The 15545-nt window shown below is 41.4% G+C and overlaps 1 protein-coding gene across 1 annotated transcript in view; it reads right to left on the bottom strand.

Moving 5' to 3' along the window:
* LOC138293867 (guanylyl cyclase C-like) overlaps positions 1 to 15545 on the bottom strand; it is a 695267-nt gene that overhangs the window by 482174 nt on the left and 197548 nt on the right. The window contains exon 7 of the mRNA XM_069233168.1: positions 10870 to 10987. Within this exon, the coding sequence (XP_069089269.1) occupies positions 10870 to 10987 (118 nt within the window). The remainder of the gene's footprint in view (positions 1 to 10869; positions 10988 to 15545) is intronic.

The following is a 15545-nucleotide window of genomic DNA, read 5'->3' as shown; positions in this document are numbered from 1 at the left end:
ATAGTGAAGTTGGATTTTCAATTGAAGTTCTGAAAATGCCACTTTTAGAAAGTTGGCTGTCATGTCTGGCGTGGGGTGATGCTGGGCTTTATGTATTCCTCCTAGATGGCCACGCACAATGGGAGCTTAAGCGTGACTTGATGGGCCTAAAAGGACCATCCTAGGCAGGATGGGGAGGAGCAGCTGGGCACAGCCTCACTTACATCTGAATAGGCTGGGCCCTGCCCATACACAAAGAGCTGCATAACCCTGAACCCTGGACCCAGGACAGGAAGGACAGAGTCTTTGAAGTCTCCCCCACTTCAAAGACACCACTGGGTATAAGTAATTGACCTCTGACACCACCAACTCAGAACACTTCTGGAAATGTGAATACTCTGCCAGGAAGAAGGACTGTTGTGCTGCTGAAGGGCTTCTACTTTGTTGGACTGCTGCTTTGTTCTGGATGTCTGCCTTGCTGTGCTGCCCTGCTGTCTGGTGTTCCCCTGCCTGGGTGAGAAGCACTGGACCTGCATCACTTGAACCCTGAGTGACTCAAAGGGATATATGGTTGGCCTCCTGATCTGAAGTGTCAGGGAAATAAAAGATTTCCAATCACCATGCTCTAGCACCTGGACTCTTTCATCTGTGAGTCTGACCTGCCAAGTGGTGCCACCCCAGTCCTGGACTCTTGGAAGTGAGCCTGAAGTGTTTGGTCTAGAAGAATTGATGTATTGCTGCTGTTGCCTGGCATAGAACCAGCACATTGCCTTTGAAACCACCACTGCTAAGCTTTTCTCAGCACAAGGTCCTCACATCCCTGGCAAAGGCTACCTGGACGACGCATCTGCACATGTTTGAAGTGTTGCACAAATACTTTACACACTGCCTCTAAGTTAAGCCTGGCTGCCCTCTGACAAGCTACCAGAGGGTAAGCACAGGTTAATTTGGGGTTTGCCTGACACTTATCCTAACTAGGATTGTGGTTGCTGCTTGACCAGGGTTCATATCCCAGTCAACCAACAACCCAATTCCTAACACAAACTCTATAATATAGCTCCACAAAGTTGTTAAACAATTTTCCTGACAGCCTTTTATGCCAATGATCTTAGACATTTGTAGTAAACTCACATCAGTTAAGGCCACTGAGTATGAATCCATTCCGCATTTTTACTTAAGCTGCAAAACTTGGGTGGAAGAGGCAGCCCCTGGACATGCATGCCACGAGGTTGCTGACCTACCTAATGCCGGTGTTATTCCGGATGCACAGCGCTCATCTTTGCATCCACAGCTGAGGTTTCATTCACATTATTCTCAACCCAACTGAATACTTTGGTCTTGTGGCTGGTGTGCGTACTCTTGCTGTAGTACTTTCATTTTTTCTGATCTGTGGGTGAATGAAAGTGTCCTTTTTGGAGGGTCACCCCTCACAACTTTTGCTAAAGATGCTGTAAGTTTGGACTCTGAAAGTGCACTGGAGCCTGCTAACCAGGTGCCAGTGCTCTCTCCCTAAATTGGTAAGTGTGAATTGGCATCCGTATTTGGCAAGTACTTTACCCCCCTTATAAGTCTCTAGTATATTGTACCAGTGGTACCCAAAGCTTGTGTGTTAAAGGGGTCGCCAGAGCCTGAAGCACTGTTTGTGCCACTCTGAGTGACCCAAGTAAAACTACTAACAGCAGGTCTGACATTGCAGACCGAAGGAGCAGTGCATACTGCTCTAACTCTACTGTGCCCACACTATGTGTGGCACAATCCCGGCACTGTCTTTAATACGTCAGTCACGCCTAAGGTAGGCCCTCTGAGCCCAGAAGACAGAGTGCATTATACTGAACGTGTGGCCATATAAGTACAAGCTTTAAGTCCTTATAGTGGGTTTTTCCATTAAAGGCTAATATAGCTGAACAACAGTCCACAGGATAACATGGGCTGGCAGCCGGGCAAAATCTGAAATCACCAACTCCATTATGGTGTCGCCGAAGTGGGTCATGTTTGATATCAAACAACATGCTTTCCCAGGTAGGCAGCTTGGTCTGTACAGCTGAGAAACACTTCTGCCATCTTGAAAAGTGGCAAAATAGAGGTTCTGGGTAGAAAAGGTGCCACAGCCCACCAGATGTGGTCAACTCAGGGGCAGTTTAGCCCCTGGGGCTAAGAGCCCATTGGCTAGTTACACCCACACACCTAATGCCCTTAAATCTATGATTTAAAGGGCTCCCCTGGCACCAGAACCTCAGATCTGCAACAACTTGCAATAAGAGAACAAGAGAAGACAAAGATCAACGACAACGGGACCTGCCATAACAAAAGCTGTGATAACTTGAACCTGTGGCAACCTCCTGGAAATACTCAACTGCAGCTTGTCCTGGACCAAAGACTGCTTCCCCAGCAAGGGGGAACCCTTTGTGAGACAAAGGCAAGACCAGACTCCCTTGGATTAGTTGGACGGGTCCCCTGCCCACCGCAGGTAAAATGTACTCACTGGATCCAAAGAGGTGCTGGCCATTGGGCCCTCCAAGGGATCGCCCAAAGACAGATGGTCCAGTGCATTGTCAGAAGTGTAGTCCAGCTCTCTGCCAAGTTACAGCTGACTACCATTTTCCACTGGACCTCCTGAATGAGGGAGGAAGCTTCTCCTCCACCTTACCAGTGCCAAGGATTGTTCGTGGCCAGTCCGGTCATCACCACCTTTACTCGACGCTGCAACTCGAGGACACACTCAACACCTTCATCCAATGTCACCTGTGGCTCAGTTGTCGAGTTTTTGCATCCGTTTCCCCAACCACACTGTAGCAGTGTGAAAACCAGCAACCGCAGCTCCCGTTCAGCATCAGTAATAGCTAAGCACACCTCTGCACCTGAGATTCCGAGACTAGGTGGTGTTGTTCTGCCTGGTGAATCCTTGTCCAGGGGCCCACACAAGCTTAATCCCCAGTGGGCTTTCAGAACTTGGCCTGCAAATGACCGAGTATCACAAGTACAATTTTTCAGCATCCAGGGCTCCTGCGTTCAGCACCAAGGACAGCCAGGACACCTTTTCACCCGGGCCCCACGAGCCAGATAAAATTGGTCTGAATGTTACAGCTTGGAATTGGACCCTACACAACCTTAACCACAAGTGGGTTCCTCTGAAGTAACTTTTCTTATTGACCGCAATGGTGAGATTTAGCAGCCTGTCAATGCACTGAGTTTCTTTCTATTTAAAATCCCAAACTCTAGTTTTACACAACTGAGTTACTTTGTTTTGGTGTCTAAAATTATATAAAAAGGTGTTCTAGTTTTATAAATTGGGTTCAAATTTCTTTCGAATTTAGTCAATTACTTATTGTCCATGTTGGTACTCTGAAGTGCTTAACACAAGTTCCTTTAGTAAAGCCTGACAGCTCTTTGCCACACTACCAGGACTGAGCCAATGGCTTTAATATTGGGAATCCGAGGGTCCATCTTTGGGATATTGGGAGAGCATTAGATAGTGAAGCCTAACCAGCATCACCGCATAATGCTCCACTTTCCTACAATGGGGGAGCTGAGACCACAGATTATTTACCCATGATTCAAGCAGGACTTGCACAGTACTGAAAAATTGAACTGAAGTCTGAATACCACATCAACCCTCATCCGCAGCATAATTGATTAATTCCTAAATGTGTATGCAAGCAGATCAATGAAGCAACATTTAACTGACATTAATCACTAATGTGGGAGACTGGACTAAGTATTCTAAGAATACTATACTCCTTGGAGGTCTGCTAATAATACAACCTAAAGTAATCATATCATTCTTAACTATTGAATTCTTATTTACAACGTTGGGCATCATTTGCATGAGAGTTCTGGAGATGGTCTAGGCACAATGCTATTCTTATGTTTGACACACAACAGCCTTTTTTCTGCTTGTTGCTCCCTACAGATACACTCTCCAGCCACTGAAATGAGTTTCACCGATATGAAAGGATCAACAATTTGTGTAAGTTTCAGCAAGGCCTTAAACACAATTCAGAAGACTTGGTAAATACAAGAGACCAGCAGGGAACTGGTGAAGTAAACATGTTGGCGTTCAGGAGAGTATAGTCACTCTCCTCATTAGTTCTTAAGCGCTCTCTCTCTGTTGTTACATCTCGACTGGCTTGTAACCACACCCATCAGTTTGGTTGGTTTGTGGGCTTGCCTTTTAAAATTCGCTTGATTTGATTAGTGAAAGGCATGTATACGTCATACCTTTTCTGGTGTTCAGCCCTCCTCGAGTGCACCGGCCAACTACTGAAAACAAACAAGGCTCCATGTTTTCCATATGGTTTTTGGACTACTTGTTCTCTTTTTTTCGTAGGTAGCGCGATCTCACTGGGCAGTAGTTGCGCGCTTTGCATGACATGGATCCTGTTACATGGATAATTGCACATTTGACGGTAACATGGATAACTGCACTTTTGCCGATACGTTTCACTGCAAGCTAACTTCTGTTTCCTTTTGTGTGTTTGTTTAAAGGCAGTGGGCTCGTTTATGTGAAACTGTTTATTTCTTTTATTTTCAGTTTATGTGGCAAGAAAAGTCAGGTTAGGAGTTTACAATGCTAATAGCTCTAACTCGAGCAAACGCGAGGCCCATTGCATTGCAAATGCTTGTTTATCCTTGTGGATGGCTGACAATAAGACAAGGGGTCCACTGTCACACAATTTAAGTGAGTGAGTGTTTAGAAACTGATAGCAGGAAAAATATCAATATATTTCTGATTAGAGTTGACTTATAGTAGTGATAAAGTATGTACTAGCTCATGTAGATGTTAACACCAGTGTAAGCGATGGACGTGAACATAATAATTGAGAAATTATTATCTATATCCATTCACCTTCTCCCTCCACAATACCCTTTAGGTCTCTATTCTGTCTTAAGGCTACCTGTTTTGGTCTTTGACTTTTTGCACATGATTGTTTTACGGAAAACCCTAGGGAAGTGCCAAGAGGCCTCTTGGTGGTGCTACTGGCTGGAGCACAAATCCCATAAAAAATTGGATTCTCTTCTAGTATTAAAAGAAATTAAAACAATTTCCTAGTATATGTGAGGACAAGTTTCATCTGTGTTTATGAAGCGTTCTTAAAATCAATGCAACCGGGCAGTATCTGTTGACAAAGCCATTTATGGGCACTGCACTTATTTGACTTTGATCCAGAGTTAGAGAGGGAAAACACACAGGAGGGAAAGGAGGAAAGACGGAAAAAAGGTGACAAAGAGAAAAAATAGAACCTGTAATAGTGAGCTAAAGGGGCATGGTGAATTAAAGATGCTTGGTGTGGAATCAGCTCTGGTATTAGGCACTCGAACATTCAATAGCGCTGGTCGTGGGCTTCTAAGCAAAACTCTGGGAACCTGGGAACCAGCAATTATTCTTTTACTAACTAAGCACAGCCATAAAAAGACACAAAGTTCAGAGATCAAGTGCCTCTGTTGTTGAAGTCAAAAGGGGCATGACTGGCTGAAGGTGTCCCATGTAACAAAAAGAACCTGGGGCAGATGTATCAATCTGTACAATAGTGATTACCTAATTGCGATTTTTATGGAATCGCAATTAAGTAATCGCTATTGGGATGTATGAAACTCCAGGAGTGTCATACTGCGATTCACAAGGCCTCGCAAATGGACCTACCTCATCAATATTCATGAGGTAGGTCGCAATTTGCGAGCCATTGCGAATGGCTACAATCAGTATTATGGTGGCCTGCTGGGCTCAGCAGACCACCATGTCTGTGATTGCTTTTCAGTAAAGCAATCTTTTTTCTTTTAAAATGCAGCCCGTTTTCCTTAAAGTAAAATGGGATGCGTTAAAAAAAGAAAAATTAAATGTTTCCTTTTCATTTTTTAAGAGTAGGCAGTGGTTTGTGGGACCACTGCCAGATCTTAAAAACCTTTTTGCATGCATTCACAAAGGGGAAGGGGGTCCCTCGGGGACCCCCTTCCCCTTTGCGAATGGGTTACCACCTACTTGAAGTCGGTGGTAACAGCGATTGTTTTGCGACCACATTCACGGTCACAAAACAATCATACATATCTCTGCGATTCGGTATTGGGAAGAGACGCCCTTGACACGCCTCTTCCTAATGCCAAATCTGTATGTAGTCACAAATCCAATGTGCGATTTGGTAACAAGTTACAGAATCGCAAAGTGGATTTGTTACATACCAAAACGGGCTGTTTGCTATCGCAAAAATGTTTGATACATCTGGCCCCTGATGTCTAAAATGTAGTTTTCCTTTGTTGCCTCAATTATACCTTGTATCCACCTCTGCTTTTGATCTGTGAATAACATGTTTTTTTGGTAGGTAAAGTACTATATTGCTGCTCCCTGGACTGCCTGTATTCCAGAGGTTATAAGGGAGGATGGAGCGTACGTTCCTGGGCACTGGAAAGCACAAAACTTCATTTAACAAGCTGCTGCCAATACACAAACACGGTCTCGTGCACCAGAATTTCTGCACGGAGTGAAAATGGCTGGAGCGTGGTGATGTCACTAGTCATCTGTAACAACTTATCACAAGTAACTGGGTGCACCATTTTCCCATGACGTGTGTTTTCAAATCAAAACGTTCCTATCGTTAAAAAACATAAAGATCACCAGTTTCTAAACATATTATGCTCTCTCACACTCAATAGTAGGTGACAAGAATATTAGGAGACAATGTAGAGCTTCCTGTTCATGTACAGCAGAGGTCTTCAAACTGTGCCCCCCTCACATAGGTCCTTGACTGCATTCTTAGGGGGTGGAAATGCCTCAGTAGAAACTTGTAAATGAAAAAGGCCTTGAAATGCAACTTTTTCTATTTGTCCCACTTCCACGCTGCCATCATGTATATCTAATGGTTAAAGTGCATACACATTATGACAGCTGTGACCCTGAGCACTGTCGTTGTAGGATCCAAGAAGTGGGTAAAAAGCACAAAATATTTTATAAGGATTTTGCTGTTTTTCAGCTTTAACCAACTGCGCATAAAATAATTAACACTCATCAAACAGAAAATAAATTAAAAGAAAACTATTCGTTGGGACTGCTCTCTATTACGTTATGAAATCTCAATTGGTTAGTGCAATCACTGCAGAGGCCTGTTTGTCAGACCAGGAAATCACAGAATTCAACCCTGTTTGGCGCATTGTGGAATAGTGGCTTGTGCATTTATAGTGCTATGAATCCCCATCCTGTATTATAAAGCGCTGTGAATATGCAAGCCATTATTGAAATTTTTTATTAAACACAGCATATAATGGGCTGCCACAAAATGATTTAGGGCCTGATTTACTAAGGATTGTCTGCTATTCACGGAGGGAGTAGTATCTTTCTGAGTGCAGAGTCTCTGCACATAAAAAGATAGGTCTTTTTATGTAAGGAGACTCCTCGCTTGTAAAGATACTACTCATTCATCCCTTTGTGAATATCAAACAATTGCAAACTTTCACAAAATTGAAACTTTAAGGCCCATATTTATACTTTTCGACGCTAAACTGCGCTAACGCAGTTTAGCGTCAAAAAATTTAGCGCCGTCTAACGCCATTCTGAAGCGCCATGCGGGCGCCGTATTTATGGAATGGCGTTAGCCGGCGCTAGCAGACCGGCGCTGCCTGGTGTGCGTGGAAAAAAACCACGTACACCAGGCAGCGCCGGCGTAGGGGGAAAATGGCGTTAGGGCGTCTTAAAATGGGGCAAGTCAGGTTGAGGCAAAAAAATCGCCTCAACCCGATTTGCGCCATTTTTTCGACGCCCAGACGCCATTTAAATGACTCCTGTCTTAGTAAAGACAGGAGTCATGCCCCCTTGCCCAAAGGCCATGCCCAGGGGACTTATGTCCCCTGGGCATGATCATTGGGCATAGTGGCATGTAGGGGGGCACAAATAAGGCCCCCCTATGCCACCAAAAGAAATTAAAAAAAATAAAAAATTATACTTACCTGAACTTACCTGAATGTCCCTGGGATGGGTCCCTCCATCCTTGGGTGTCCTCCTGGGGTGGGCAAGGGTGGCAGGGGGGGTCCCTGGGGGCATGGGAGGGCACCTGTGGGCTCATTTTGAGCCCACAGCCCCCTTAACGCCTACCCTGACCCAGGCGTTAAAAAGTGGTGCAAATGCGGGGTTTTTTGCTCCGCCCACTCCCGGGCGTGATTTTTGCCCGGGAGTATAAATACGACGCATTTGCGTCGCCGTCATTTTTTTAGACGGGAACGCCTTCCTTGCATCTCATTAACGCAAGGAAGGCGTTCACGCAAAAAAATGACGCTATTTGCCCATACTTTGGCGCTAGACGCGTCTAACGCCAAAGTATAAATATGGCGTTAGTTTTGCGCCGAATTTGCGTCGAAAAAAACGACGCTAATTCGGCGCAAACAGAGTATAAATACGGGCCTAACTTTGCCAATCAGGCTGTTAGTGTTCAAGGCACATTGCCTCTCAAAAAGAATACATTTTTGTCACCACGATGCTTCAAGTGACTCCATATATTAAAGAATACACTGGCTTTCAAGCAGGCTTTCCATGTGGTGAGTAACCAACTGCACATATGTTTATTTCTTTCAGGTAGCAGGTAATTTGATAGGAAGGGTCTGTTTCTTTTTTTTTTTAGCTCTGTCACTCCATCAGCTTCACTTTAGCCCCCTCCTTTCACCTTCACCCAGAGGCACCTCAAGGTCCTTATTAACCATTTAGAGATTGTTGTTTTTAACAAAAAGTATGAGAACTGTTTTTGTAAATTTTAAAACAGATGGGTAACTCGGTCCCCATATAATCTACCCACTTAACCTCTGTTTAGACGCAGATGCCCTTTCAGTTGACGTGAGGGGGTGGAATGGAGGAGACCAGCACGGTAGTATTCAGAAGCAGAGCCCTGAGAGTTCAGAACCCTGGGGCCTAGGAGTGCTGGCCCAGGACAAAGTGGAAAGGAGTGAGATCCATGGATAGCATCAAAGAAATGGCCCAGAGGGAGTTGTGCTATGCAGGGGGCCAATTCTTTTGGTTACGAATTGATAGACAGCTTCCTCAGAAATATGCACCAAGGAAGGTTCACAGATGTGGGCTCATTTTTTTTCTTAAATGGCCATCACTCCTATTACTGCAGCAGGTACAGTCATACTGAGGCACTTGTGTGGTGAGGGGGGGGCACAGCACCCCAATTATGGCTGTGCTGCTAGCAAAAAGATGGGCTGGAAGCCATTTTCCTTGCTAGCATTAGGACCCAGGTCACTCATGCTGCACAGCGAACAGGTCTCAAGTAATAAGGGGGGGGGAGGGGATTTTTCCCCTTTTTTATACACCAAGGCTCAGACAACCTGCTTTCGGCCATAAGCCTAAGACTGATGGCCCATTGGAGTGGGTAGAGTAGGTATAAGTTGTGCTGCAGGTGCAGCGGTACCGGGGCTGAGGGGAAACTAAACCCAAATTAGAGCTGTTTTACTATCCTTTCTTGCTGGCTTTAGGGTTCAGTACTCCATTGTTGCCCCAGTGTTGCTTTGAGCCTCAGGCCAATGGCTCAAGAGACGGGAAAATTAAAGCAGAGGAGACACCTTACCCCAGGATTTAGAGAGATGGCAGAGCAGGGGATGAGTCAAAGTGGAGGCCTATGTTTTGAACAAGGTACAGAGGAGACTACCTGATCTGCAAGGTAATCACTCTCATAAGTAAAGCAGGTGCAGTGGGGCCCAGGAGTGTTAGGGGTTCACTGCATCATAATTATGACTGTCTTACTTACATAACAGACACGGAGGATCAGGGCCGAGGCGTCCTTGCTATTAAGAGAAATGCAACACATGGGATCTCATTTTTTTCTGAAAGGGACAGAGCGTCTGTTTCAAAATTGGACTGATGACCAGGCATGGTGGGGAAGGGGCGAAAGAAGCAGAGTAGAAAGCCTGCTACTTAGGCCACGTGTACCATTAGTGCAGCAGGTGTAGTTGCATTGGTTTCCAGGAGTCTGAGGGGCACAAAATGCCCTGATTATAGAGAGTAGTATTTTTTTGGTCAATTTCTGATTTTGTTTAATGTATTTACTCTTCTATAAGTATCACATTTGGTATAGATTATGAGCTACAGAAAAAGTACCTCTGTAACGATCTCATAAGCCCTTTCCACTGCACTCAGTCTTGCCTCTTCTGCCCCTCAAAGTACTGTCATAAAGTTTAGGAGGGGGCCTTGCCTTCAAAACATTTTGCTTGGGGGACCTCACAGCAAAAAAAGCTTGAAGATATCTGAAACAGAGGAACACGGGTTGAGACTGTGGCCCATATTTATACTTTTTTGTGCCACATTTACGTCATTTTTTGACACAAAAGCGGCACAAATTTACAAAATATAATTGTATTTTGTGAGTTTGCGCCGCTTTTGCATCAAAAAATGACGCAAATGCGGCCCTAAAAAAGTAGAAATATGGGCCTGAGTTCCTTTATTAAGTCATGATCTCTGATGTGACTTGTAAAACCATTTACAAACACAACAGTGGGTACTATATTACTTTTACTATATATCTGTCTTCTTCAAATCCTGTCAACATTAAAAGTTTTACTTTCTATGGTGAAATAAATATTGTGTTTAAAGGTATGCACAATAGGAGCAGAATCTTTTCGGACGAAACAAACATCCAATATGCAGTTGCTTTTCTTGTTTAAGAGGAAGAGCTCTGCTCAGGAAGAAGCTTTTCACACTGTGCTGACTCTGAAAGCATGTATAGTGAGAAAATATTGATAATGTTTCACTAAACTGAATTAAATTATCATAGTACAGCAATGACATAATGTTCTTATTAGAAGTGATTATTCTATGACAACGAGCCAGTATTAAGGACATCTTGGCATTATAGGCATTATGGATTTACAGACGTTTCTACACATTTTAGCCGATAATACATGTTACAAAAATATTACCATTTCTCTCTGCCCTGGACCAACCAGTAAGGAGTTATAATTGGATTTTGGTGGTAACGTCAAGACCAGCACGTGCTGCATAGATGTGGAAGAGGTTGTATTCTTGAAGTAGGCCTCACTGCAAAAGTAGAACACAGGAGAAGGAAAAGAGATGGCTTTGATAAGTCTTTATGAATCAATCAATACATGTTTATTTCAGAAAGCAATTTCCTATAAAACATAAACACAATTGCATCTATATAATAAACATTCATACACAAAATCCAAGTGTTCACAATAAAATTCAAAAATGCCTGATATTAATCAATACTATAAAACAAATCATTTAAAAATAGTTAAAACAAGAATCATCATAAAATAATCTCAGCTACAAAAGATATTACAGCAGCTACATTTCATCAAGAGTACAAGTAAAAATAATTAATTTCATAGAAAAAACTCACTCTGGTAAATATATAAATACCATCACTAGTACCCAGTGAAACTAGGATCTATGAACCAGTAACACATCTAAACTGTAAGTGCTGAGCACTAAACTGATATTTAGAAATAGCAAGCATATAATCTTGCACAGTGTCCGATTTATATAACCTTAGGTCAACCTTGTAGTGCCTGAAACCAACATTCCTTAACCAGGTAGTATGAATTATTACCACAACTCTTGCATAATGGACAGAAGAATAGAAAGTGGCCTTTAGATTCTAAAACAGACAGGCAAAATGGACAGTACGGAATGGAAGTAAGATTGAGATAACCAGAATTTTGTTAGATGAGTTCCTTGCAAAGTTGCAATAGATTCTACTTCAGCTAGGTCCACTCTTAGATTAATGAAATGGTTCTGTTAGCTGATCTAAACAAGGGGACATTAGGGTAACTTGTTTCCACCATGCAATGTAGATTGATTCCACAGTTGGGCTGTATCAATGTCAATTCCTTCAGAATTACTTCAACATTCTCTAGTCCACACAACCTTGTCTGATTCTGGACATATTCAGCCAACCTGTAACATTGCTACCCTTAATTGACAAAACATCCTCAAAAACAGCTCTACAGTTTGCAAAATCACTACATCCCCAAAGGCAAATCCAATGCAATAATGGCTTTAAACTTCTGTTTGTCTCAATCATGGTTAGCCCTAACTTAACAAAGATGGGAACATAAGGCAAAGATGGGAACATAAGGTAAACCAAATAAAGTTTTCAAGAATCTATTTCCACAATGGATTTAAACATCAGTAGGCCTTATACAGGGACATAGCAGACACAATGGCTCTGCCTCCACTCTAGTTTTCAAGCAAATCAAGTAACAACCCCTGCTCTTTGTGAGCAAATTATGTTACGTCTTTGATAATTCACACTTTCTATTGGAGTATAACTAATTGTTAGACAATCAACCTGCATTAAGCTTCCCAAAGCACAATTATTCAAAGATTATGTGCTGGAAAAAGATTTGTAAGGGGTTTCAATCATGAGTTATTTTTATCCTGATTAACAGATAATTTATTATCATTACAATTTAGCACTCATAGTTCTTTATCGCGTCACTTCTCGTTTAGACTGCAAAGTGACATTAAGCTAGGTTACTGATAATATTTCCAAGGTACTAAGCCTGAAAGACATGTAGAATTTACAAAGTGACTCTAAATGTAGCAATCTAAAATGGTGATTTTGCCCCCCAAAATTATTAGTTCACCCAAATCTCATTTGTGTGTGTATGGCAGTTTGTCATCTAAATCACAATATTACTACAAGATCTGTGTGTTACTAAAGAATTATTTACATTATACCCCTTCATTATCTATCTCTAATGTACATTCATGGTTTACCTTTGGACAAAGATATATATTGAAACAATGTTAAAAACCCAATTTATATGATATTTGTGAGGGTAGAATAAAGATGAAATGATTACTTACTACAAGTAATATATTATAACAAACAAATCTAATATAAGGCAATAAATACTCAAAATTTAAATATATACTTTTATGTAAGCCCAATAGCTGCCAAAAAACTTAAGAAATGTGAAATGTTAATCAGCTAACTTGGGTTCCTAGAACAGGATATGAAAGAAAAGTGGGAGCTTGATTTAGGTAGATCTCCCCAGAATGGTTAGATATACGATAATTAGATAAAATATTTGGACTATTGAATATATCAAGAATAACCATCTTTGAAGCTGTCTATAGGTTTCAGTCATCTATATCTAAATTAGATGAAACATCTTACCCAAGATTAGTTCCCCTATTTCAACCTTCTTTTATATGGCACCCTACAACAGAGAGGTCTTGCAAATGAAACTGCTGAGACCTGGAGACAACAGCAGAAGCTGAACAAAAGATCTCCCAGAAACTTTTTATCGAAGTGGTTATTGTAATTGTATTTATATAGCGCTTACTACGCCTGATGAGGTTTTGAAGCACTTTTCAGTGAGTAGCATACTACTCCTCAACCCAAAAGATATGGTATTAGTATTAGTACAGGAAGGTATGAGTTAATTTGAGCGGAGGACGTGTAAGTCTGTTAGTTGGATTGAATAGAATGATGGAGGGAAAGAAGAGGGCAGAATCCTGAAAGTGTTAATTGGGAGATCATAGTAGTATGATGAGGTTTGGGATGAGTCAAAGGAGACATATATGAGGGCGAATTTAGTAGGGTTGTTAGGGAGATCATAGTAGTAAACTGAGGTTTGGGTGAGTCAGGCAGGGTAGAGGAGGGAAGTGTCTAGGAAGGGTTATTTTGGAGATCATGGTAGTATAATGAGTTTTGGGATAATTCAGAGAGTGGCAATAGAGGATAGACTGATAGAGATATAGGGTGAGACAGAGTAATGCATTGGAGAAAGTGTATTTGTTTTCCTCTTTTTTCCTCTTGTACAGTAGGACTAAAGTAATAAATATATAGATACATGATTACATAGGAAGTGAATATATGTGTAAGGAAGATAGTATGTTGAGATTTAAAGTTGTATCGTATAAACACAGACTTTCAAGTGTTGCAGTATTTGAAGTTAATTTATTTGTGTACTTTTATAACATTATGTTTTTCTTTCCTCAATATTTGAACAGGAAACGCTTGTAGATAAACAGTTCAGATAATAAAACAGAACAGAGACTCATAAGCATACAATCAAACAACTTAAATAGAAAGTATACAATGACCTCAAACATCAAATAAAATTTATCCGGTTTTATAGCAACCTGTAAAAGCACACATACACAAATACCTTAAAACTTAACATGTGTCCAAATCACAATGAAACCGAACACATCCTCATATTCCAAACTCACGACCTATTAAAAAGCATGCCAAAAAAACACAGATGACACAGGAAACGAACATGAGAGTACACATTTCAGTCTCCCTCTATTTTTCCTAATACTAACCACCCTTGTTAAGAAATTAGCGACATTAAAACAGACAAACTTGTCAGGTAGCATCTGTAAAAACAGGATTCTCAAAAAAATTGTTCTCCATAGTTTGGAGTTCCGGTGCCTTTTTGTAACCTCAGACATCACAGCGGTATGAGGCCACTGACAAACATTTGGAATGGAATGATATAATTGTATAAGTGCCTTAATTTGTTTTGCCCCTAGTCTGCTAGCAAAATTAAACACAGACACCACAGCCCTACCCAGAACCAATCTTCTTGCTCTTAAAAGGGGGCCCCATGTACCTTCGTTATTAAAGAGCTCCCCCAAATATGGAAAGGGCCTGACTGCAGAAATTGGGGCCCCAGCCACACTAAAGGCTTGCCTTCCCTTCCCACCCCTTCCCACCATCATAACATGTGATTTACTTATATTGGTGCATAGATCCAGCCCATCTATAAACTTAAACAAGCATTTGCAATGCAATAGGCTTCGCATTTGCTTGAATTAGTGCTACTGGTGTTGTAAATGCATGACTGGACTTTTCTTGCTATGTAAATTGGTCAACCCTGCTGCATAATTTGGTCCTTTCTGCCACATAATTCCAGTGGCCCTGCATATAACAAAAGCGCTTCCATTTACCTTCTTCCATAATCTGCAGCTAAAAATTAAAATGTCGCATTATTTATTATATTATTTTTACATTATTATTTTGAGGACCCCCGACCTACTAACTGCTGTCAGTCGCAAGTGCCATTGCTGTGCGAAATGACAGAAAAAGTAGTTAAAAAAAGATAAAAAATTTAGCAATGAGGCTGAAGTTTGTGCACAAGGTTGATACTAAAATGTGAATGTTTTCCTTCCAGTATACTGATTTGTATCTACGTCAAATGTGTCATGCATTCAAAAAGCAATATACACTTCTCCATTAAATAAATGTGGAAATATAGTAGTTTCAGCTTTATTTTTTTCATTCAAACGAATCCGAAATAATTATGGACAAAGATACATTTAGCAAATAATAGATATGGACGAATACATGGAAATTTAAAAAACAATAACACATAACCAAGAGCCCTACTTATAATATATGCGCATATCTTCATCATTCCTCAAGCCCTCTTTTAGATATTTGGGATTCTGCTCAATAGTACGTTTACAATTATGTATAATAAGGTTGGAATCTGACCCAGAAAATGATCATGCCAATATTCAAATTGTAATTGATTTCAAAACATATTCAAAGCAGTTTCATGTGTCATTGTCAAAAGCGGTTGCCTTAGGATAGGTGATAAAATGCAGATAG

The sequence above is a fragment of the Pleurodeles waltl genome, chromosome 4_2 (genome assembly GCF_031143425.1).
Source record: "Pleurodeles waltl isolate 20211129_DDA chromosome 4_2, aPleWal1.hap1.20221129, whole genome shotgun sequence".
In the NCBI taxonomy this organism is placed as follows: domain Eukaryota; kingdom Metazoa; phylum Chordata; class Amphibia; order Caudata; family Salamandridae; genus Pleurodeles; species Pleurodeles waltl.
The sequence above is the reverse complement of the archived record's forward strand: the minus strand, read 5'-3'. Positions and strand labels throughout refer to the sequence as shown.